General features: G+C 40.1%; 1 protein-coding gene across 1 annotated transcript in view; it reads right to left on the bottom strand.

Moving 5' to 3' along the window:
• Positions 1-21,576, bottom strand: part of LOC308550949 (uncharacterized protein) — a gene marked incomplete at its 5' end in the record, with an annotated part of 110,008 nt that extends 88,432 nt beyond the window's left edge. Inside the window, 2 exons of the mRNA XM_081125370.1 lie at positions 18,522-18,636; positions 21,544-21,576. Coding sequence (XP_080981496.1) covers positions 18,522-18,636; positions 21,544-21,576 — 148 coding nt within the window. The remainder of the gene's footprint in view (positions 1-18,521; positions 18,637-21,543) is intronic.
• Positions 21,577-22,783: the final 1,207 nt, after the last annotated feature.

The raw sequence follows: 22,783 nt of genomic DNA, 5'->3' as shown, positions 1-22,783 counted from the left end.
ACGAGGCAATAAAAAAATAAAATACTGATAATGCTTTGATATTGATGAACCTTAAAAATACTATAAGTGAAAGATGCCAGTCACATATGATCACATTTTATGATTCGGTCTCTATGGCGTATTCAAAATAGGGAAATCTATATAGACCTATATACTTCCTATATAAGACATATAGATTAGGATCGCCTTGGGCTGGGAGGGGTGTGGTAGAAGGGAATGGGAAGTGACTGCTAACGTATATGGGTTTTTTAGAGTAATATAAATTTCTACTATTGATTGTGGTGATGATTGCATGACTGTATATATAAAAAAATTGAGTTATATACTTTAATGGGTGAATTGTATCTTCATAAAAAATGCATCAAAATACTAGTGTTAGGTTGGGTTCTACCAGAAGTAGACCCTAAATTAAGGATTTGAGTGCAAATACTGTATTTAGAAGGTGATTCCAAGAAGGAGCAGCAGGAGAATAGGGAAGTGGGGAAGAAAATAGAAAGAAGCTCTGTAGAGTACTAGAATGAGCAAATAACCACTGAGAGCAACTGGAGCTCTGTCTCGCTGGGCCCCTCTGGGAGGCTGTGGAAGAATTTTCTATTAGTTTCCTATTGCTGTGGAGCAAATTACTGCAAACACAGCCACTTAAGACAATAGACATTTATCTCATAGTTTCCCATGGGTCATGAGTCTGGGCACAGATTCCCTGGATCTTCTATTTAGGGTCTCACAAGACTTCAAACAAGATATCAAACCCACCTGCATTTTTTTCTGGATCTTGGGGTCCTCTCCAAGCTCACATGGTTGATGGCAGAATTCAGTTCCTTATGACTGTAGGACTGAAGTCCTCAGCCCCTAGAGATGACCTGCAGTTCCCTGCCATGCAGTCCTCTTACAACATGCCAGCAGGAGAATCTCTCAGTATAGTCTGCTAAGACTGTCTTATGTAACAATCACATAGGAGTGACTATCCCATCACATTTGCCATATTTATTGAGTAGAAGCAAGTCTCCGGTCCTGCTCCTACCCAAAAGAAGATCATCAGCCAATGGTGGACCTCATCCTGGGTTCCCAACTCAGAGTTGTCCCACACAGAGCAAGAAGATGGGGGTATTTGTTCATCTACTGATTCTCAGCCGTCATTGGTTGACAGATGCTCCTGGAGTCATTACCTATGTAGCATGTCTGGCCTGCTCCACATTGGGCAAATGTGATCCTACACCCAGAGGAAGCCCCAGAGCAAGGAATCTCATGTGCTTGAATTGCCAGGGCCGAGGAGAAATCAGCTGGGCACTAGAGCACCAACTGCACAGGCAAAGGGACCACACAGAAATTCTAATATTTTAAACACTCAGTTTTTAAAGGTGCTTAAAATATTACATACAAATGAAAATGGTTAAGGTTACAGAACATGAACATAATACTTGTAACAAATGTATGAGAGACATTGTATAATGTTTTAGTTTTATAATATTTGAAGTTTCTTATTTAATTTTTAAAACAAAGAATCATAATGAAAATACAAATCAAAAAAAGCTTTGTAAGATTCCCAAGCTCCAGGCCCCAGCCAGGTTTTTGGCACAAGCCATTCCTCAGAGGTGCTGAACAAAGGTCATGTAAAAATGCCACAGGGTATCCTAGTGGAATAAGCAGAGGTCACTGAAGCCTTCAGGCTTCCCTGGACCTTAAGGAAGGAATTGTGGTTCAACTCTGTATCTGCTACTTCCCAGCCTGTCCCATAATACAGGACATCCTCTTGTTCCCTCCCGTTGCTCTTTCATCTGAGCTAACATTCAGAAGCTCAAAAGGAGAGAAATGAACTCTAGCCTGTACCCTTTGCCTTTGAACCCTCTCATAGCCATACCCTCCCTGAGATGAGTATTAACAGGACAGCTATGGCCATGGCTGTGGTTATTACTATGTCCTCACTGGTAAAACCAGGTATGATATAGCAGCGCATGAAATGGGTAAAGATTCATAGGGTTATGTCCTGGCTGTCTCCACAATAAACTGTGTGATCTTAAGCAAGTCCCTTAACGGTTTGGGGACATAACAGTTGACAGTTTCTCAACTTTGCTATCTAATATAATAACCACTAGCCACCTGGGGCTATTGAGCAATTAGAATTGGGTGGTGTGATAAAGGAACTGAATTTTTTATTTATTTTCACTCAAATTTAAATTGGCACATGTGTCTAATGGCTACAGCTCTAGAGCTACAAGCATGGGTACAGAGAATAATTATTGCTTTACTCACGTGTAATCAAGCAGTTATTCAGTTTTGTTATTCACAGAGTTGTTACAAGGATTAAATGAGAATATATGTAGAGAACTTCAAATACCTGGCCCACAGTAAGCACAAAATAAACGTTAACTTTTCTATTAATACTCTTATGTAGCTGGTTGTTAAATTTTAATTACTAACCAACTTTTTATAGTTTGATAAGATAAACAACAGATTTATAAAACTCTAAGCAATCATCTCCTTTGGTTTAATATTTATCTTCATGGGAAAATGAAAAATGGGGCTTTGCAAGTGGGGTAAAAAAGATGAACCAATTTGTGAGAATTTAACATATATGGCAACATAATTCAAGAATTTCACACTGAAATTCTCTCTCCTTTTATGGAATAGTTTCCATTTGTGATGAGAGATATATATATATATATATATATATATATATATATACACACACACACACACACACACACACACTTTTTTTAGTTTCAGCTCCATTTCCTCTGAGCCCTAAAAGGGTCTCAACCTCTGCTTCTGTGGCTCAGTAGTTTTACAACCACCGAAAATAGCTCATTTTACCTCTTGTTAGTGCCCTTCCGAGCAAGATGAGATGGCTAATTACATATGCCATTAACCGAATGCAGTTCCAACTAATTGACAAAAAGTGTTAGACGGCAGCAGTTTTTGAAGAACAAAGTTGTATGAAATACAAGGTCGTACTCTCAAAGTTTGTTCCCAGTAGCAAAGAATTCCAAACACTTCCTGTCTTGCTGTGAATTCAGCTAAGACCTGTGCCTGTCACGTGGTGCCCCAGAATGATGGGAGCTTCACCTCTGAACCAGAATTCACTGAGGGCCTGCCACATATAAGATGCTCTTAAGCATCATGAAGAAAACAAATGTGTCTGAGATACAGGCCCTGACCCTCAAGAGGCCTGCATCTCTCTTCTACTTATACTTTCCGTGACCCCCCTTTGCCCCTAAGGTAGCTGTAGCGCATTCTACAGCCCGTCGTTCTCTACTCCCCGATTCCCTCCTCGGCCTGGTCTCCCCGAGGTCCTGTGCCTCAGTGTCACACGAACACAACTGCTTCTCTCATTGCTGCAGCCCTCAGCACACATAAGAACGCCTCCAGCTGCCCGGCATCTGTTACCTGCCAGCCTCATTTTGCCCCCCACACAAAGTTCATTCACCACTCATTTTTAAACACTAATACAATTTCGCCTGTGAAAACTACCCTATAGCCTCTTTTCTTTCTGCTCACATTGCAGAATATGGCAATGACTGATGGAGATAATGTTTTGTGAATCCTCTATCCTGAGTCATAAGCTCCTTGAAGACAATGACCAAGTCTTCTCATTTATATAACCCCACTTCCTAGACGTAGCATGTTTCAAAGTTTACTGAATAAACAAATGAAGTAGAAGTGATATATATATGTGTGTGTGTATATATATATACACACATATATATATTTTTTTCAATTCGATTACAATGCAAAATATCACAGGATGTGTTCATATTTTCAAATAAATTGCTGTGGGAAATTTAATGGGGGGTATCTCATGCAACAAGATCTCTCAGAAAAATATCATTTTTGGTTAAGGTGACAACTGAACCAGTCCCTGAGGTATAAGTTAAAAATGAGAAAGAGGCTGGCCGGGTGTGGCTCAGCAATTGAGCATCCACCTAAGATCCAGGAGATCTTGGTTGAGTCCTGGTCAGTGCACATGCCCAGTTTGTTGGCTCGATCCCCAGTAGGGGGCGTGCAGGATGCAGCTGATCAATGACTCATCATTGGTGTTTCAACTCTCTCTTTCCCTCTCCCTTCCTTTCTCTGAAGTCAATAAAGATATATATTTTTTAAAATGAGAAGGAAATCATGTCAGATGTAGCAGGCAGGATCTAAGGGTTACCGACTATAGCCAATATTTATTTATTCATCCATGACCATGTAGTGTTGAGTGCTTTCAGAAATCCAGAGAAGATAATTCATAGTTCCTGTCCTCAGGGATTTTATAATTTAGCATAGCAGAAAAGAATACTGAAGAATGCACCCGAGCTCAGAGGAGATTCTGAATATTCCATTTACAAAAATAATTCTGTTTCTTCCTTCAGCGAACTCAAAGAGTCCAAAAGAAGGCATAGATAGGAGTTGAGGAAAGTGAGTGACATTATCAAGCAGACACACCTTCAAGACACTGGGTTGTTTTGATTTTTTTTTTTTTTAATCAAAGTGAGGTTTAAGGTGCATACAAATCCATCCAGAGTTGCTGAGGAAAGAACATCAAATTGGAGGTACTTCTAACTTGTGGGCACAGAGCTTCCTTATTTCTCTCTTAGAATCCTACCCATGCATGTTGCCTCTTATTTGTGGATTGAGATGAAGTATCCTACTCCCCCTTAAAAGTTGTTGATGGACTAGTGATACCAGAGAGTTAGCTCCCCTTGAGGACCAATAGGAAACAAGACAAGACACATAAAAGCCTCTCCTTTCTCCCCCCTGTGAACTTGAGGGGTGGCTCTTCCCTGGAAATTCCAATGTGGGGAGTAAACGACTACTGAGCAATGTGCTATGCCTTTCAATATCCTATTGTGGAGCAATAGGCAGCAGGGCAGCACTTGAATTTCTCCTCATCTTTCCTTTTTTTTTTTTTTTTTAATATATCTTTATTGATTTCAGAGAGAGGAAAGGAGAGAGAGAGAGACAGAAACATCAATGATGAGAGAGTCACTGATCACTGATCGGCTGCCTCCTGCATGCCCCAGACTGGGGATGGAGCCCGCAAGCGAGGCATGTGCCCTGACCGGGAATCGAACCCCGATCTCCTGGATCCTAGGTCTACGCTCAACCGCTGAGCCACGCCCGGCCGAGCTCATCTTTCCTTGACTCACTGTCCTTGGCTTGTATCTCTCAATGTTGTAGCATTTTAACCCTTGCCTCAGGCTCTGACATCTAGAGGCCCCAGCCTAAGACATTATCTTGCTCTTTATTTCTCAAGCATAGTAATTTTTTAATGTTTATTGAATGATTCAGCAAGAACTTTTAGAAATAGAATATAATCCAAGCTATTTGCAATGTATGAGTCTACACAAACTATATAATTTAAGTCTGGATCAAGGACCATTTTGTTTCTCAAATAATAACAGATAATAGCTAATACTTACACCGTTCTTACTATGTGCAGTATTCTAAGTATATTACATAAATTAACATACTCAATGCTCACAACCCATGAAGTCATGTGATGGTCATTTTCCTCTCTCCAGTTGAACACACATAAGTGTCCTTTCAGCTCATTGCTTAAAAGTGGCAAGTAGCACATAATATGTGCCTTTTTTCATGTCATTTACCTTTTCCTTCCTCAGCCTTAGCTCCCTATTCTTGGACCTCCAGTATAAGCACCTGGACTTACTCTGCTTTCTAGATAACCAAGGAAGACACACACCAAACTCAGGACTCAATTTTAAAACTGTACAGTCATTTAACTTCAATAAGAAAGTTCACTGAATCTTATTAGCAAGTTGTCCAATCAGCTTCGGGAGAGCCTTCTGCGCAAGGGGATTATCAGTGTGCCCAGCAGAACAGAGTGCTGGGACTTTACCAAACCTGCATGTTGGTGCCTGTGGCATAAAGGCATCAGCCAGAAACCACACATCAGAGACTGATTGTAAGTATAACAACCCCTAGTAGTAAGTCGGGGGGGGGGGGGGGAGGAAAACTATAGCCCTCACCTACCTATTCCTCTCATCCCAATATCACAAAATAGTCACTATCTATTGAAAAGCTTAGTTAAACCTATTTGCTTTTTTCCACAAAGAGCACACAGGATTTTTCCTTTCTTATAATACCTACCTTGGCTCACACAAAATTAAGTAACTTCCAAGAAACATAAAGGCATTATTAAAATAAAAATCAGTACCATGGACAACATATGAATAAGTAAAAGATAAGAACTTTGAGATAGGGGTTATTTAGGTTCTCTCTTTAAGAAGAGAAGAGAGAAGTGTTGGAGTTACATTCATTCAATCAACATTTACTGTCCTAATCCTATGTGCCAGTCACTGTGCTGAAGGCAGACAATATCAAGATGACTAGAACACTGTCTCCCACAGGGGAAGTTACCATCTCATGGGAAAGCTGGTCATAAGAGTCTACATGTCCAATTTGAATTTGTGAGAAAAATCATTTAATGGTTGGGGATGAGAGAAAAAGATGTGTGAGATAAGCTATGGTTTGGACAGGGATCCTAACTTAAATTTCATGGTGTATCAGAGAGATCCAAGAGCTCTTTGGGTTGTTTTGGTTTTGTTTTATCATCATCATAGTAAATGTTATCCCCCATTATATAAATTAAAAGCTGTGGAGCTAAATCAGAAAACTATTAGTGATATAGGTAAAAAAATAAAGCTAGAATTTGGTCTCAATGTTCACTGATATTTCATTTCTAAAGGACCATTGAGGGCCTATCCTGCTTATAAACTAAACTGTGGTGACTCAAAGCTTGGTTTCAACATAACAAAAATTTTCATAAAACTGTCCCAAAAGAAGTTTCCTGATATAGTGGGAAGGGAAATGACAAAGCACCTACTGCACACAGGTCTCTGAAATAGTCTTGTAAAACATATGGCATTTGAGACTTACTTTGATCATCTGTAAAACAGGGAACACAAAATTTCACTGTCTTATCTACAACTAGTAATTGGTGCTGGGAACAGTACTCACACCCGGCAGCTCCAATTCCAAAAGTAGCTATTTCCTGTTCTCGCCAGGCTTTCTTCCTCCCTCATGCTGCTCAGGGAAATGTCCAAGCTGTCACTCACTTTGTGACTTTGGACTTGTCACTAGAAACTAGTAACCTAAAGCAGGAGAAGACCTGAAAAATGTAGCTCAGCTCCTCCATTTCATAGGCGAGGAAACATTTGAAACAAGCTTAAAGAAATAGAGCTGAGAGCATTAGACAGGCTCTGTGGTTTTCTACTGAGACTCAGAGAATTCCACAGATGGGCTTAGTGCCTCCAGATAAACTTGGTTATACCATTTGCTAAAATGTCCTTAAAATACCTGTAAGAAAAATAAACCAATTTAGAAGTTGTCATTTTTACTCTAAATACACCGCAGGTAAAAAATAAATAAATCTGCTAAATCTTACCAGAGCTGTACCCAGAAGGTTCCTCTCTGAAGACTTTTAAATAAATGCCAAAGTCAATAGAGATAGTATCTTTACTTGGGGTGAGATTGCTGCATTATTTATTATCTCATTATGTACCCACATATTTTAATGAGTTCCCTTCTCCTGGGGCCCATTCACCAGGGGGTATAAGGAAGAGAAGGTCATGGGGAAGCGAGGAATATGTTCATGCTGAATGGAACACGAAAATCCAACTTCGGGGCCCTTCTATCAGGTGGCCACTTTTTCATTTCCTTGGCCCATTAAAGAACAGAGAACACAAAACACAAAAGCACTTGTTCCCCCAACCTTCATTTCTCTTGGACCATGTCTAGAAAAGATTTTGTTTCATTTTACATTATTTCAGCTAGTTAGCTCTGTTAAACATATTTCAGCTCCCTTGTTAAAATCCTGAAGTAAAATATTTAAAATATTAGCTTCATATATATCCGAGGAAAATCTCTAAGGGTGGCTTTTTTGCTGAATCCTATTTACAGCTGCCTCCAAGACATTTGCTCAATTTTACCATCCGCTTCTCCATCAGGTTTGGACCTATACCAAAGCTGCCATTCCAAATCCACAGCTACTACCATTCTCTTAGTAATTTAGATTCAAAACCTTGGCATCCTCTATCTATCTTTTCACATTCAGCTACCAAATCCTGTAGCTACTACCTGATTATGTGTCTCTGTTTCTTTCTAAGATTCTCGCTGGGGATTCATTACCACCTACCTAGCCAGCCTTATAACTGGCTTTCTAATTTGTCTCCTAAACTCACCCCCATTCTTATCAAGTAGCAGTGGGTAGGACATTAATTTTCCCAGAGCACAAAACTTGCCAGGCCTGGGACAGACGCCAATACCACAAATGACACACAGCGCAGGTATAAAGCAGGTTACTGTGGACACCTAAAGTCAGAGATTAGTAAAAGAGTGCATTTGATCCCAATTTTCCCCCACCCCACAGAGAGGAGTGCTTGGGTATAGCTGGACACACCAGGAGTTGGGCTCCAGAGAAAAGCACTGCTCTCTTTAGTTCTATTTATTTATAGAGAAGTGGAAGGAGGGGGGACAGGAACACACAAATAACCACCTAATAATGGGTCAATTGAAAGGCCTGGAGCTCACATGGTAAGAGAAAATAGCCTTGCTGATAAGAGAAACACCCAGGTCCCAGCGTTAGTCGCCTAGGGGATTGCATAGGGCCCTCAGTATCTTGTCACCCTTTCTGCTGAGACATTTATTCTGAGTCTACCTGAAGGAGCCACCTGAACACCCAGCAGACAAAAGTAGAAATGTCTTACTTCAAATCAAACTTGTTTTCACAGCCCTACTCAGAACTCTTTACTGATTTCCCATTTCCTAGAAAGGGGAATATATTTCTCTAGCCTAGTCAGCAAAATATTATTCTAGGAGGTTCTTGTCCACTCTTTAATAAGGATAAATATGACAAGCCCACAGCTAACATCATACTCAATGAAATTGTTTTCCTCTTAAGATCAGGAACAAGACAAGAATTATTACTCTCACCACATTTATTCAGCATAGTGCTGGAAATCCTATCCTGAGCAGTTAACAAGAAGGAAAAAAAGGCATCCAAATCAGACAGAAAGCAATAAAACTGCCTCTACGTGCAAATGACATATTATATATATTTTTAAAAACCTAAGGACTCCACCAAAAAACTATTAGAACTAAACAAATTCAGTAAAATTGCAGGATACAAAAATCAATATATAAAAGTCAGTTGCATTTGTATACACCAATAACAAACTATCAGAAAGAGAAATTATGTTTAAAAAATCCCACTTACAATTGCATTAAGAAGAACAAAATACCTAGGAATAAATTTAACCAAGGAGGTGAAAGATCTGTGTGCTCAAAACTATGAGACATTGCCGAAAGAAAATGAAGACACAAATAAATGACAAGATAGTCTGTACTCATGGATTGGAAGAATTAATGTTAAAATGTCCATACTACTCAAAGCAGTCTACAGATTCAATGTAATCTCTGTCAAAATTCCAATGGCATTTTTGTAGAAATAGAACAAGCAATCCTAAAATTTGCACAGAACCACAAAAGACCCTGAACAGATAAAGCAATATTGAAAAAAGAGAACAAATCCAGGAGCATAATACTTCCTGATTTCAAACCATATTACAAAGCTAGTAGAAGTTAGGTATGGTAATCAAAACAGTATGGTATTGGCATAAAAATGGACTCATAGATCAGTAGAACAGACTAAAGAGCCCAAAATAAAACCCACACATATATATGGTCAATTTATGGCAAAGGAGCCAAGAATATACAGTGGAGATATGATAGTCTCTTCAATAAATAATGCTGGAAAACTGTACAGTTATATGCAAAAGAATTAAACTAGATCCCTACTTTACACCATGCACACACAAAAACAACTCAAAATGGGGGTTAGGGTGAGAAAAACGGGTGAAAGTGGTCGAAGGACATAAGAAAAAAATTGTAACTGTGTGAGATGATGGATATTAACTGAATTTATTGTGGTAATCATTTTGCAATATATTCATATATTAAATCATGTTGTGCATCTAAAACTAATAAAATGTTATGTGCCAATTATACCTCAATAAAATTTTTTAAAAAATCAAATGTATTACATATCATAGTACCATGCACACAGTAACAGCCACTTGATTTATTTATTTTAAATATGTTTTTATTGATTTCAGAGAGAGGAAAGGAGAGGGAGAGAAAGATAGAAACATCAACGATGAGATAAAAACATCGATTGGCTGTTTCCTGCATGCCCCCTACTGGGGATCTAGTCCACAACCCAGGCATGTGCCCTGACCAGGAATCGAACTACGACCTCCTGGTTCATGGGTTGACACTCAACCACTGAGCCACACCAGCTGGGCCCATTTGATTTATTGATGAATTTCTTACCCTATTTTGAAAGATTGTTTAGTTCTATGTACATATTATATATGTAATACAATCTTTATTCTTTGGGGCTCTTTGGTTTTAAGACATTTAACTAGTTAACACAAAACAAATTTATTGTAAAGTCATAGGTTTATTTCACAATCAGGATCCAAAAGGGATTCGAACCTCTGGAGCACAAGTCATATAACAGTCTCATGATCCCAGCAGGAAAAAAGAAGGCACTCTCAAAAGGCACATTTGAATTACTTACAAAGGGTTAAATGCAGTGTTAAGAGAAACCAACAAGGCAAGATGAAGCTCCCTCCTCTTTCTCCTCTAGGCCTAGTGGTGGTAATAGAATCTGCCTGTTGCTAGACCTGGGATGCATTTATTGAAACATATAGCGAGATCTATAGCTACAGCTAAAGAAGAAAATCACCCTATAAGATCTGTGACCTTGCTACAGAAAGGCAACCGCTGCACATCTGCAGCCTCAGAGTGGGGAAGAAAGGAAGTAAATACTCCAACTTCTGTTCTTACGTTTTGATCTCCTAATGACACCTCATCATGACCAACCCTACCTGGAAGCCAGAGGATAGGGGAGCCACACTGAATCAGAGCATGGAGATCAGCCTCCTGGGAACAAAGCAGGGTAAAGAAAGGTGAAGAATGGATCGAGAAGAGAAAAATAAAAATCCTCCCTGCTGGCATTCTCTCTTCATACGACATTTCCATAAAGTTGAGAAAGAGGGACAAAGAGTCCACATAGAAAATAAAGTCAGATTGGCTCTTTAGCTTTTCCATTCAGATACAGGGGGGAGATGGCCACCCTGTAGCTCCCGGGTCTCCGTCTCACCTAGTCAGGAGATCAGCCCTCTCTCCTTGGTGGTCTCCATCCCAACTCCAAATTCCTGAGAGGGCACATTTGGGCAAGCTTCAGGTAGGTACTCACTTCTCATTCAATCACATGTGACTTGGGGGGTGACGGTCAAACGACAACTCATTTTATCAGTAAAACTTTCAAAGAACCAGAGCAGCGCAGGCATCTCCAAGGAATCTGTAACTGAATCCTAAGGACATACATATATTTTTAATTTGTTGAGAGAGAGAGAAAGGCCGATTTGTTGTTCCACTTATTTATGCATTCATTGGTTGCTTCTTTTATGTGCTCTGACCGGAGATCAAACTCATCGGGACAACACTCTAACTAACTGAGCTACGTGACCAGGGCTCCTAAGGATATATTTAAAAGCAAGTTACCATAAATTCGTAAGGAGAAAAATACTCTGGAAATACAACCTTACCTATTCTCTGGACTCCATCATTAAGGCAGCAAAGTGCGATGCCCACCCTATTAGGCCCTAATGCACTGAACAGATTAGCCAATCTGAAAGGAACATTTTCATTTACCAACAGAACTCAGTGTTAAAAATGCACTTGGGTGCTGTTTCTGTTTATTTGCTTCCAATTCCGCCCCAGGCTCATTGAGCACTGCTCAGTGACAAGAGCATCTCAGAAATAGTTCAAGGCAAATTTTCAACCTCAGGAAATGTACTGACAGCTCTAAAAATGAAAAGAAAAAAAAAAACTGAGAAGAAAAGGTATACTGGAAACCTAATCTCCACTGCGCAAGTGACTCTTTTACCACACCATTGCCCCAAAATATATTAGCAATAAACATTACAGGAATCTAGTATCACTTATGCTACAGAGCTCCTTGCTGCCAAATGTATGTGAAATTGACTAATGAAAGAGCCAGAAACTGCTCTTTCTAACAGTTAGGTCAACTCTGTTTTGAATAACAAGACAATCTGAGCCCCCTGTTCCCTGTCTTCCTGAGCGGTCACTAGCACAGAAACTGTGTGCTGTCTCTACCATGTAAGCAGTTTTCACTTTTCACTTTAACTTCCTTAAAACAATAAGGTATCCTGAAATTAACTTATGCTTTGGGGTCAGACTTGGACTCAAATTCTGGATCTGCCACTTGTTGTGTGTGTGACTTCGCCCAGATCCTTCAGAAAGTGGAACCTGGGGAAAGGATCAAAGTGCCAACACCTTATTTGGAAGATGTGAGGCCATGTTGGTGAGGAAGAGAGAGATGAGTGAAGCGTAATGTGAGCATTACCAAGCTGGCTGCTCCTGACAAGCTCTGAAAGGCAAAGCAAGTTAAGCATGAGATGCATTCCCTTGGCTTCTTTAGAAGGATTACAAAGGGGGGGAAAGGTATTAGGGTAGTCCACTAAGGGTGAGGGAAAGGTGGGATTTAGGGCATTTAGGCTTATATTCCTCCCACCTTTCACTTCCCCTTGGTCCATCTTTATCCCGGGGGGGTTAACCTTCCTTTACTTCTGTGCCGTCTGACTCCAGCAGTTGCTCAGGAGGCCAGGTTCCATGTCCCAGGGAGTGTTTCATTTTACATTAGTTTTCTGTCACTGCATAAATTGCCACAACTTAGCTTCCTAAAAGAGCACAAAGTCATTATCTCCCAGTTTCTGTGGTTCCTGTGTTCAGGGCGTCACAAGGTTGAAATCAAGGTGTCAGCTGGTTGCATCTTTGTCTCAAAGCTTGACTAGAGAAAGATCTACATCCATGCTCCCTTGGCTTGTGGACAGAATACATTTCTTTGTGGCTGACTGAGGTCTCTGGTTTCTTGCTAACTGTTGGTGGGGGAACCACTTTGGTTCCTAGAGGTTGTTCTTGGGTCTTGGCCATGTCGCCTTCCTCACAACACGGCAGTTTGCTCCTTCCAGGCAGCAGAAGTAGCAGCTCTCTGATGCCCCACCTTCTCTTAAAGAACTCCCCTGATTAGGTCAAGCCCACACAGAACAATTTCCCTTTCGATTAACTACAAGTCCATGGGTTAGTAACCCAGTCATGGGAATAATATTTTACCATATTCACAGGTTCTCCCTACACTCAAGAGGAAGGATTATACAGGGCATATATATCAGGGGCAGAATCCTGGAGCCATCTTAGAATTCTGCCTGCCACAATCCAATTCCTAGAGGGGTAGGGTGCCAGGTGTTCCTGGGGCACTAAACGAGAGAGAAAGGAGGAAGTCAGGGGACACATAAAATGTCTGGTCAATTTTCTCTAGTATTTTTTTTTTTTAAATATATCTTTATTGATTTAAGAGAGAGGGAAGGAGAGGGAGAGAGATATAGAAACATCAATGATGAGAGAGTCATTGATTGAGCCCACAACCTGGGCATGTGCCCTGACTGGGAATCGAACCCCGATCGCTTAGATCCCAGGTTGATGCTCAACCGCTGAGTCACGCCCGGCCGGGCTCTCTAGTATTTTCTCCATGAGAAAAACGGGCAAACTGAGGCTAAAAACTTGTAACACTTTGTAGGAAGAAGTATTACATTAGAGTGCATATTAGTTATCATTTTTTCCTATTTCTTCTGTGCCAGACACTAAGCTATGCACTCCACGTGCATTTTCATTTACTCACTTCCTATTTTGACCCACCAGTGAGTTTGGTCTCTGAAGCCTCATTTTGCACATGAGGCTGTCCGTCTTGTTACAGCCTATGTATCACGTAACATCCTTACTTAGCACAGCGTCTCACATTGAAGCATATTTTAAATGGTGGCTATTCTCTTAAGAGTTGTATAAAGACTTGCATAAGATTTTTGGTGAATCATACTTTTATATTTGTATAAAATTAAGAAATATGGACCATAAAGAATCCCCATGCCTACCTCGAAAATGAAAGAAATAGGTAAACGCACAAAAACTCAAAAAACTGAAAGCATGTTTGGTTGTGTTACTATTTTAAGTACTGAATTTCACTGGAGGATAAAAGCTTAACTTCACTGAGTGAGTGTATGTGTGTTCATGCCTTTGAGTGTATGTGTGTATGTGTGGATACACAAAATGTATACTATCTGTAAGAGTAGATAGAGCTAGGTGCAAGGAAGCCTTGTGTTTTCCCTTTGATCTTACCTGAACTGCAGAACAGACGCCTTACAGCATTACTTTCAAAAGAATTAATAACATATAGCTTTCAAAAATGCAATTCAAAATTAGCACTTTATCTATTTTTCCTTTTAACTACAGAGCTGCTGTTATCTCCACTCTTCATTCCCACCCCCAGTCAGGACTGTTTACCAGTTCATCTTCTCCATGTCCCTCCCCGTCTTCCCATCTTCTCCTTGCCTTTACTGTTGTCACAAAAATGACCACTAAAACCAGATTATACCACTAAAATGACCGGATTATAGGAATGAAATAGAATGGTCAATTTTACATTAGCAATATTCCTACCAGGGAGAGAATTACTTCAATCTGGTGTCCCTTAGTCATTTTAAGTGAATGTATTGGGTATCCAAACAGAATCTGCATGAAATGAAACCTATAAAATTTGATTGTATCAGTCAGTTTGGGCTAAATTATGATGTGATAACAAAAAAATCTCCAAAAAAAAAAAAAAAAATCAGTTTTCTAAAACAGCAGAGGTTATTTCTCACTTACTCTGCATTTTCATTAGAGTCGGCTATGGCTCCACCCCATGAACCTTTAAGTCAAGGCCCAGACTGACGGAAAAGCCCCTAACCGGAGTATTTCTCATCTTATCAGAGAGGAAAAAGGGCCAACTAGCAGCCATTCAATGACTCTTAAAACTTCTGTTCAGAAGTAACACACATCATTTTCACTCACTGGCCATTTCACTTCATTGCAATGCACATGGCGAAGCCTAATATCAAAGGAGTGAGTGGGGTGGAGATATATAATTCTTCCTTAGAGGGAGACAGCGAGTAGTTAGAACAATAGACTCTACCATGGTAATTCATATTAATGCTCTAAAAGTAAATTACTCCACCACACTCACACTCACATTTCTTTATATCTCACCAATAAAATTATTCCCCAAATGAAAGATTTTGAACTTCTACCAATTTTGGTACACAGGATCCTTAAACTAGGTCCACTTCTATTTAGATAAAATCCTGAATGATAATAGAAGACCTTAGCCCAACAGCACAAGTAAAAACTTCCAAGAGGAACAGCTCTCTAACCACCATGGGATGAAAGCTCTAGCACTACTGATTCACCTCAGAAATTGCATGCCCACATGGTCACTGTGTGCCCAGTGTGGTCCAGTCAAAGTCAGACAATTCTGCAGACAGCTTCACTCTCTCTATGGCAAGCTTATGCATAGGGGATATTAACACTCACAAGAGACTTAATACCCAGCTTATAGATACACAGTAGCCGATCACTCTTGTAATCCAGCCATCTCTAAGGTGCTGTTTTCAAGTAGGCTTAAGTCTACTTATAGGGCTTGGTAGTATGTCCCTTCTCCAAGCCTGAGGAATCCAAAAATCACAGAAAGAGTAGGGATGTTCTTCAACCTTTGTAGAACTATTCCTTTCTGCCTCTGGAATACCTCTTAATTTTCAGTGAGCCTTGTAGTAGATGCTTTGGTGTACCACCCAAATCCCCCTACAGGACAGAGGCTCTCATTCCTCCAGCCCCAAGAGGTATTGTCTACTGATGGCTCACAGCTGTGTCCCCATCCAGGCATCGTCCTTGACTGAAGGAAGCTTCAACTATTAAGTTGTCTCCCCAGGGGCAACCCACATTTAATAACTGGTTAATGTGCTCTTACAAAAGACTGGCTCCTCTGCTAAACCACTGAAGGACTAGTTTAAGAGTTTTCCATAATATTGGCTGAAGCTGATGTTGCCACTGCATTGTCATTCAGTTTCTCCCTTAGCCCAATTCTGCATTCATTGTTCCCTCGAAGGCACCGATCTAGAGAGCATGCCCAAACAAACATACTGCAGGAAATACCAATGTCTCAGAGTCTGTTTCCCAGAACCTGGTCTGCAACAATTGGTGTGGACATGATCCTACAAAGCAGCTTCTCAAATGGATTTTGGAGTTGGATCACTCATGGACCATCTGTCAAAGAGGAGCCCATTACTGGTAGCAGGAAAAGTATAGATAGGCCTTGGCTTGCTACAGTGGTACAATTGTTGAAAACTCTAATGGGTGATAAACTGGAATGGAATACAGAAGGGAGCACACTGCCAGGTGCAGTCTACAAGGCATTTGAGAGGTACAGGGGAAGCAATTATAATAAGGATTATGGAATTGTTGGCTGTTGCTGGGTATACACAATACATTGGAGAAAGCAATGAAATGCTGAGGATCATTAATCACCATTTTAAGAAAACATGTGAAAGCCAAAGGCCCTCCTTGACAACGTATAAAAAGACTCATCTCCTGCAGGCAGAGAACAGAAAAAAACTATGATTGGACCCAGGTCTTAATAATAGTAAAAGAGTAGAACTCCAAAAGGTTTGAATTCTCAACCTCAACAAGTCTTCTATTGCTAAGAGAATAGATTTTTAAAAGTTCTCATCACAAGGGGGAAAAAATGTGTATCTATGTATGGGGATGGATATTATCTAAACTTATTGTGGTAATCATTTCATAATACAGCATATACACATATCAAATCATTAGGTTTACATCTAAAACTATTCAATATTACATGTCAAGTATACCTCAGTAAAACAAATAAAAGGTCTTCTACTTCAAGACTGGGGCTCTAATTGAAAAAGACATATATAGTGGGGGGTGATATACATACAATAAAGTACACAAATCTTCCATTTATAGCTCGATGACATTTACATCTGTGTGCTCTCATGCAGCAATCACCCAGATCAAAATATAGAATATTTCTATCACCCCAGATAGTTTTCTCATGCCTCTTTACAGTCAACAGCACCCAACCCTCACCGGCTAAAGGTAACAACTTTCTTTTATCCCCATAGTCTAAATATCAATGCCTCTTTTAAACAGAAATCAAGTCTAAAAAAAAAAAAATGTGCATAAGATCTGGGCTCTCCTTATCAAGCTTGTCATGCTTGGGGGCTTGTTGAGAGTAAGGGGGAAGATCAGAGTGGGGAATAAAGACTTGGATATTCTCCTAGGATAGGGAAACCAAAAAAAGTTCCCATTCCTTCTGAATATACAGCAGCAAGAAACACAACCCAAATTCAGTTCTCAAAGGGTGATCCTATTACATTAAATTTTTATCATTTTATCTTGCTATATTTCATTAAACTTCATTTCTGCATGACATGGACAAAGGGAAATACACTCACAGAGATTAAAAAAAAAAAAATTGATCAGGAAAATCCAAAAAAGAAACCTGAGCTTTGTAAAAGAAATAAATGTCAGAAATAGGCAAGTCTGTGAGCTAGTTGAGGACTCACCACCATATAAGCTAAGTGAAATTGCCCTAATTTTCTGAATAATTGACTGGAGTTAGTGGTGTAATCACAGTGCAAAGAAAGCTTAACCTTTAAAAGTATAAGCTGTAAGTTAAAACTAATGGATTAGAGTGTGAACATATAACTCTAATCAGTCCCCGGTGTCTTGAGAAAGGAGAGAGAGGAGGAAAGAAGCAGGGAGGGTAGTGTATTTAGTATTTTTTTATTTTCTTCCCCAAAGACATAAGACACCCATTACCCTATCTCCTAATGAAGATGTGGCCTTGACCTCACTGAGGCGGGCCAATGCTTCCTCTGTTTCTTACTCTCTAACTCTCTATCCAAGTCATTTTCTTTCATCAAACCTCAGGAATAGCTGCCTAGGGAGAACGCTGTCTTCTATCCTAATGGAAAAGATTAACACCTTGACAGTAAGCTTTCCAAACTCTTTCTCTCCTATTTCCGAACTAGGGCACTCCCTTCAGAGTCAAGTAGATTTTTGGCCCAGACTTCTGTTTTGTCTCTTATATTCTCCTTCTAGAATTTGGAATATTTTTTCAGGGAGAATGAGAATTATATTTTCCTTATACATTCCACTTACCTTTTATTGTAAGCTAGGTTTTCCAAGAAGCAGACTCTGATGGCGTTTGGTATTCAGTGTGTTTATTAGGGAGTGCCCTTGGGATCAACACAGGTAGAAGGCAGGCGAAGGAAGCTAGAGAGGGCAGAAGTCAAGCTGCAACCCAAACCCACAGCCTAAGCCAACCAGAGTTCTGGAGGGAGCTCAGGAGTAGGGCAGACCTATCAGACTTTTCTCATTTTGGGTTTAAATGACTGGACCTTTATATTCCCACCTTAATTAGTCATTAAATGTAGTCCACCCATATAGACAGGAATCTTCAGGGAAACAGAACCAACAGAATATATATACGGAGAGAGAGTGTGAGAGAGAGAAATTGATTTTTAAAATTAGCTCACAATTGTGGAGGCCTGGTAGGTTCGAAATCTGCAGGACAGGCTGGCAGGATGGAGTCCCAGAGAGGCGCTGCAGGTCGAGTCCAAAGGCAGTGTGCTGGCAGAATGCTCTTGTATTCTGGAGAGGTCAGCCTTTTTCTATTAAGGCCTTCAGCTAATTTGATTAGGCCCGCCCACATTATGGAGGACAACCTGCTTTATTTAAAGTGTACTGGTTTTAATGTTACTCTCATCTAAAAAATACCTTCACAGAAACATTTAGACTAAAGTTAGACCAAATATGTGGGTAGAGTTGTCTAGCGAGGTCAAGACATACATTCACCATCACACCACCCCAGAAAGTCATGTTCTTGGAAAAGGTGGCTCTTTACAGCTGAGCCAATCCCTAAAGGGGCTGACAGCTGAAAATAGTCTGCTAATAGCATTCCCAGCAGCTGGGGCAAAGAATCCCTCCTTGAAGTGGAATCTGAGCAGTGCCTTTCTGTGTTCATCATACCGATGAGGTTAATTAAATATATTCAACACTTAAATTTACAGTTAAAGAGTTTAAGCTAGATTGTGTTTCAAAAGTTAATAAATATATATTAAGATTTAGACACAAATGATACATATGCGTTTTTGTTCAAAAGAAAAGATTAAGGGTGTTTAAAATATGTGAAATTATTATTTACAGATGCAGTAAACCAAACAGGGTCCATGCCATCTGTGCTACTTAGAATAGTTACCATCACTCATCCATTGAGCTTCTCTCTGACTTAGTTTATGTTTCTTACTCCTTTCAAAGCTGGATGTAGTGACCTCTTAAGGTGTTTGAGGTGAAGGAGGGGAAAATGAAGAACTTAGAGAAACCCTGTGACTTAAACAATTATTTGATAATATTTCCTGGAATCAACTAGTGAGCATTATTTAACAATAACTTTTCGGGACTCAGAACAGAAACACAAATCCACAGAGCACTCAGTTTTTATCTCCCTCATTTCCTGTTTCTCTTCAGGTCCTAGTGGACATTACAGCAGACACGAGGAATCCATCAGCCCAGGAGCTGGGTGATAAGGACTGATTGAAGTGGAAGAATGATCACTTGGTATGTGCCTCCCCCGTTTCCTCCATTTACTGGAGCTGATTCCTTTAGAGGATTCACTTGTCCTCCAGCTAATGAAATTTTCGTGGAAGTGATTCCTCTCCCCCCTTGGCCACCTCAATTGGCTTCAGGAAGGGGCATGTGATGGAGTAAAAGCTAATGAAATATTTACAAAAGCTTCTGGGAAAGAGGGAGAGAGGATCAGTGCGGTAAAAGGTGGGATTGTTGCAGCCACACTGACCATGAGGCAGGATGACAGAGAAGAGCCTTGCTGGCAATGTCTGAGCCTTTAGGTAAAAGGCACTTAATGTTAGTCTTACCTCTGAATTTTTCAATTATGTGAGTCTATGAATTTTCTTTTACTTTTTATGAGATATGCCATATAGACAAAAGAGAACCTAAAATATAAATGAAGATTAAAGACAATTACAAAGCAAACACCAATGTAACCACTGATCAAGGCAAGAAATAGAATATTGCCAGTACTCAGAAGGCACCTGTATACTGCTCCCTTCCCACACACCCTTGAGGTAGCTACTTCCCTGACATTTGTGATAATTATTTCCCCTCTGTACAGTACGGCATAGTTCCTGTTTGCCCTCCAGATCTACTGTCCATCCTCACCTTGATGCACACCAAGGGAAATAAATGTATTACATCAACAGATTCTCTTATCCTCTGGTTTCCAGTTGAGCGTGACCAAAGGGAGGTACTGGTGGAAGACTAGACTGTGGAAGGAGATGAGAAAACAAGGAATTTCTTTGTCACCCAGTTGGGGCACTGTTTGCAGCTCCTGCAAGGCACAGCCCTTCCCTTTGTGGTCCCTATGCCATCGTGGCTCCAGCCTCTCTCTGAGGGCCTCAGCTTCTGGCCTTTGATAATACTCACCACCTCCCTTATGACCCTCCAGCCTAAGGACTTCCTAATGTTTCTAATCTCTGGTAAAGTTCACCATCCCTTCTTTGGTTTCTCCACTCTTCTGTCACCTGTGTAATCATTTCCCTATAGTATTTAATTCCCTCTATTGAAATAGAATTGTATCTCCCCCCCACACACACACTGGTCTATGAGATTAAGAGCAACCAAAGGCTATCCATAATATCAATCAAAGGAAAAGCTTTGAATTTTTCACTGCCAAGTATGCCTGTTAATCAGGCTAAGGAAGTTTCTTCTATTCATAGGTTTTGAAAAGTTTTTATCATGAATAGATGCTGAATTCTATGCAAGTATTTTTCTGTATCTATCTATATTATCACGTGACTTTTTCCCCTTTAATCTGTTAATGTGGCAAATTACATTCGTATTTATTTTTCTCAGTTTGAACCTCCCCAAAAGCTGAGACAGACCATTATGTACAGGTAGCTTATTTGAGAAGTAATCCCAGAAAGCAGGAGTGAGGGATAGAGGAATGAAACAGAGGAGGAAAGCCTACACAAGGATGCATTATCAAGCAGGCCACCCCTGAGGATAAATGATGCTCAGTCACACTGAACATTCTGAGGAGCCTTAGGAATTTGAATCTCAGATTTGTCTACTCAGGGGATGAAAGGGAGATTTAATCTCCCATTGATCCCTCAATGGGAACCTGTCCCCCAATGTCAAAATGGTGCCCATACTCCCACACATTTTCATGTTGTACATATATGAGTGCCAATAGGTTCCCATACCACCTCACATAGGTGTCAAATCATCAGACAGGAGCAAGAGAAAGTGTTCATTGCTGAGGGGAGGTATTGTCAGGTTATAGCTACGCAAAGATGGTTAAAGCTTATTTCTTTAAATATCACCTCTTCTTGACACTCCTTTCGTTATGGGACTCTAACCAAATGTTAGATTTGTTCGCCATGTGTAGTCTCTATTGCTCATATAAGAATTTCCTGTCTTTTTGTCCCTCTCTGTTGCACTCCGGATAATTTACTTTGACCTATCTATCTTCCAACTCACTAACGCTTCATTCACCTGAGTCTCATCTGCCATTAGGCCCATCCACTGAGGTTTTTGTTTGTTTAATTAATTTCACTGAGGTATAATTTACCACCCATTGAGTTTTAAAATTTTGGTTATTGTATTTTTTATCTTCTGAAATTCTAATTGGGTTATTTACAAAACTTCTTTGTCGCTCTTTATAGGCTCCTGTTCCATCCTTAGATTTTTCTAATTTGTCTTCTTATTGTTTTTTATTTATAATCAGTGTCTACTAATTCTATTATCTTTCATCTTTGTGTATCTGTTTCTGCTATTTTCTTGTAGCAAAAGCTGTCAGGGCCCCGCCCATATCCCTGAGCCCTTTCTATGTGCTGTGGCCAATTCCTAACCAGCAGCATCTGCACTCTGTGCTCTACCCGATGGCTCTTTTCCGCAGAACCGTGACAGCTGTGCTACCCATGGGTGTGGCCGGCTAGAAGTGCCAAGGAATTCACAATATCAACTCCACACTAAGTAACTGTCAATCAATGATCCATCAACCAGAATTAGCTTATAAAAGTGAGTGTCCTCACCTCTCAGAAGGGATTATTCTGAGACGTGTGTTTTGTACTGTTTCCTAGTTTCCAGTGAATTTAAGTTCTAATCATCCACTTTGAGCTTTATTGACTGCCTCCTCTATATCACTTCTCCATTTCCCATCTAGTGTCACCTGCATTTCCCAAATAAACTACATGCCCTCAAAGCCCTGTCTTGAATCTGCTACAGTGAAAAGTAAAATTAGGAAATGGTTCCTGGCTTTCTTCTGTGCTTAGTTGCCCACCCACACCCCTTTTTTTCTGTGAGATTGTTGTTTAACTTGGAAGTTTTTTTGTAGAAACTCTTTTAGGCCCTAGGATAAAGGTACATTCACCCAAAGTTTTGGATTTGCTTTTGTCAATCCTGAACTACTTGTTGGACCATCAGCATGATGCAAATTTAAGCCAAAAATGCTCTTGAGAGTCAACCTATTCTTAAAACTTCTCAGGGTTTTTACCTTTCTGCTCTACTTTGCACAAAGGTAAATTTTCCTACAGGCCCTGGGGTGTAGAAATCTTGAGCACATTTAATTTTGGATCCCCCTTACGATAGCCTTTAGAATCCAAGCTTTGTGGGGGAGGGTGTCCCCATGTTGGGAAAATGCTATATTTTGTCTTCTGGTTCTTGTGACTGCCACAGCTGCCCCCTCCTCAAAAAATAAAAATAAAAATAAAAATAAACA

The sequence above is a fragment of the Miniopterus schreibersii genome, assembly GCF_964146895.1.
Source record: "Miniopterus schreibersii genome assembly, chromosome: 1".
Classification (NCBI taxonomy): domain Eukaryota; kingdom Metazoa; phylum Chordata; class Mammalia; order Chiroptera; family Miniopteridae; genus Miniopterus; species Miniopterus schreibersii.
The sequence above is the reverse complement of the archived record's forward strand: the minus strand, read 5'-3'. Positions and strand labels throughout refer to the sequence as shown.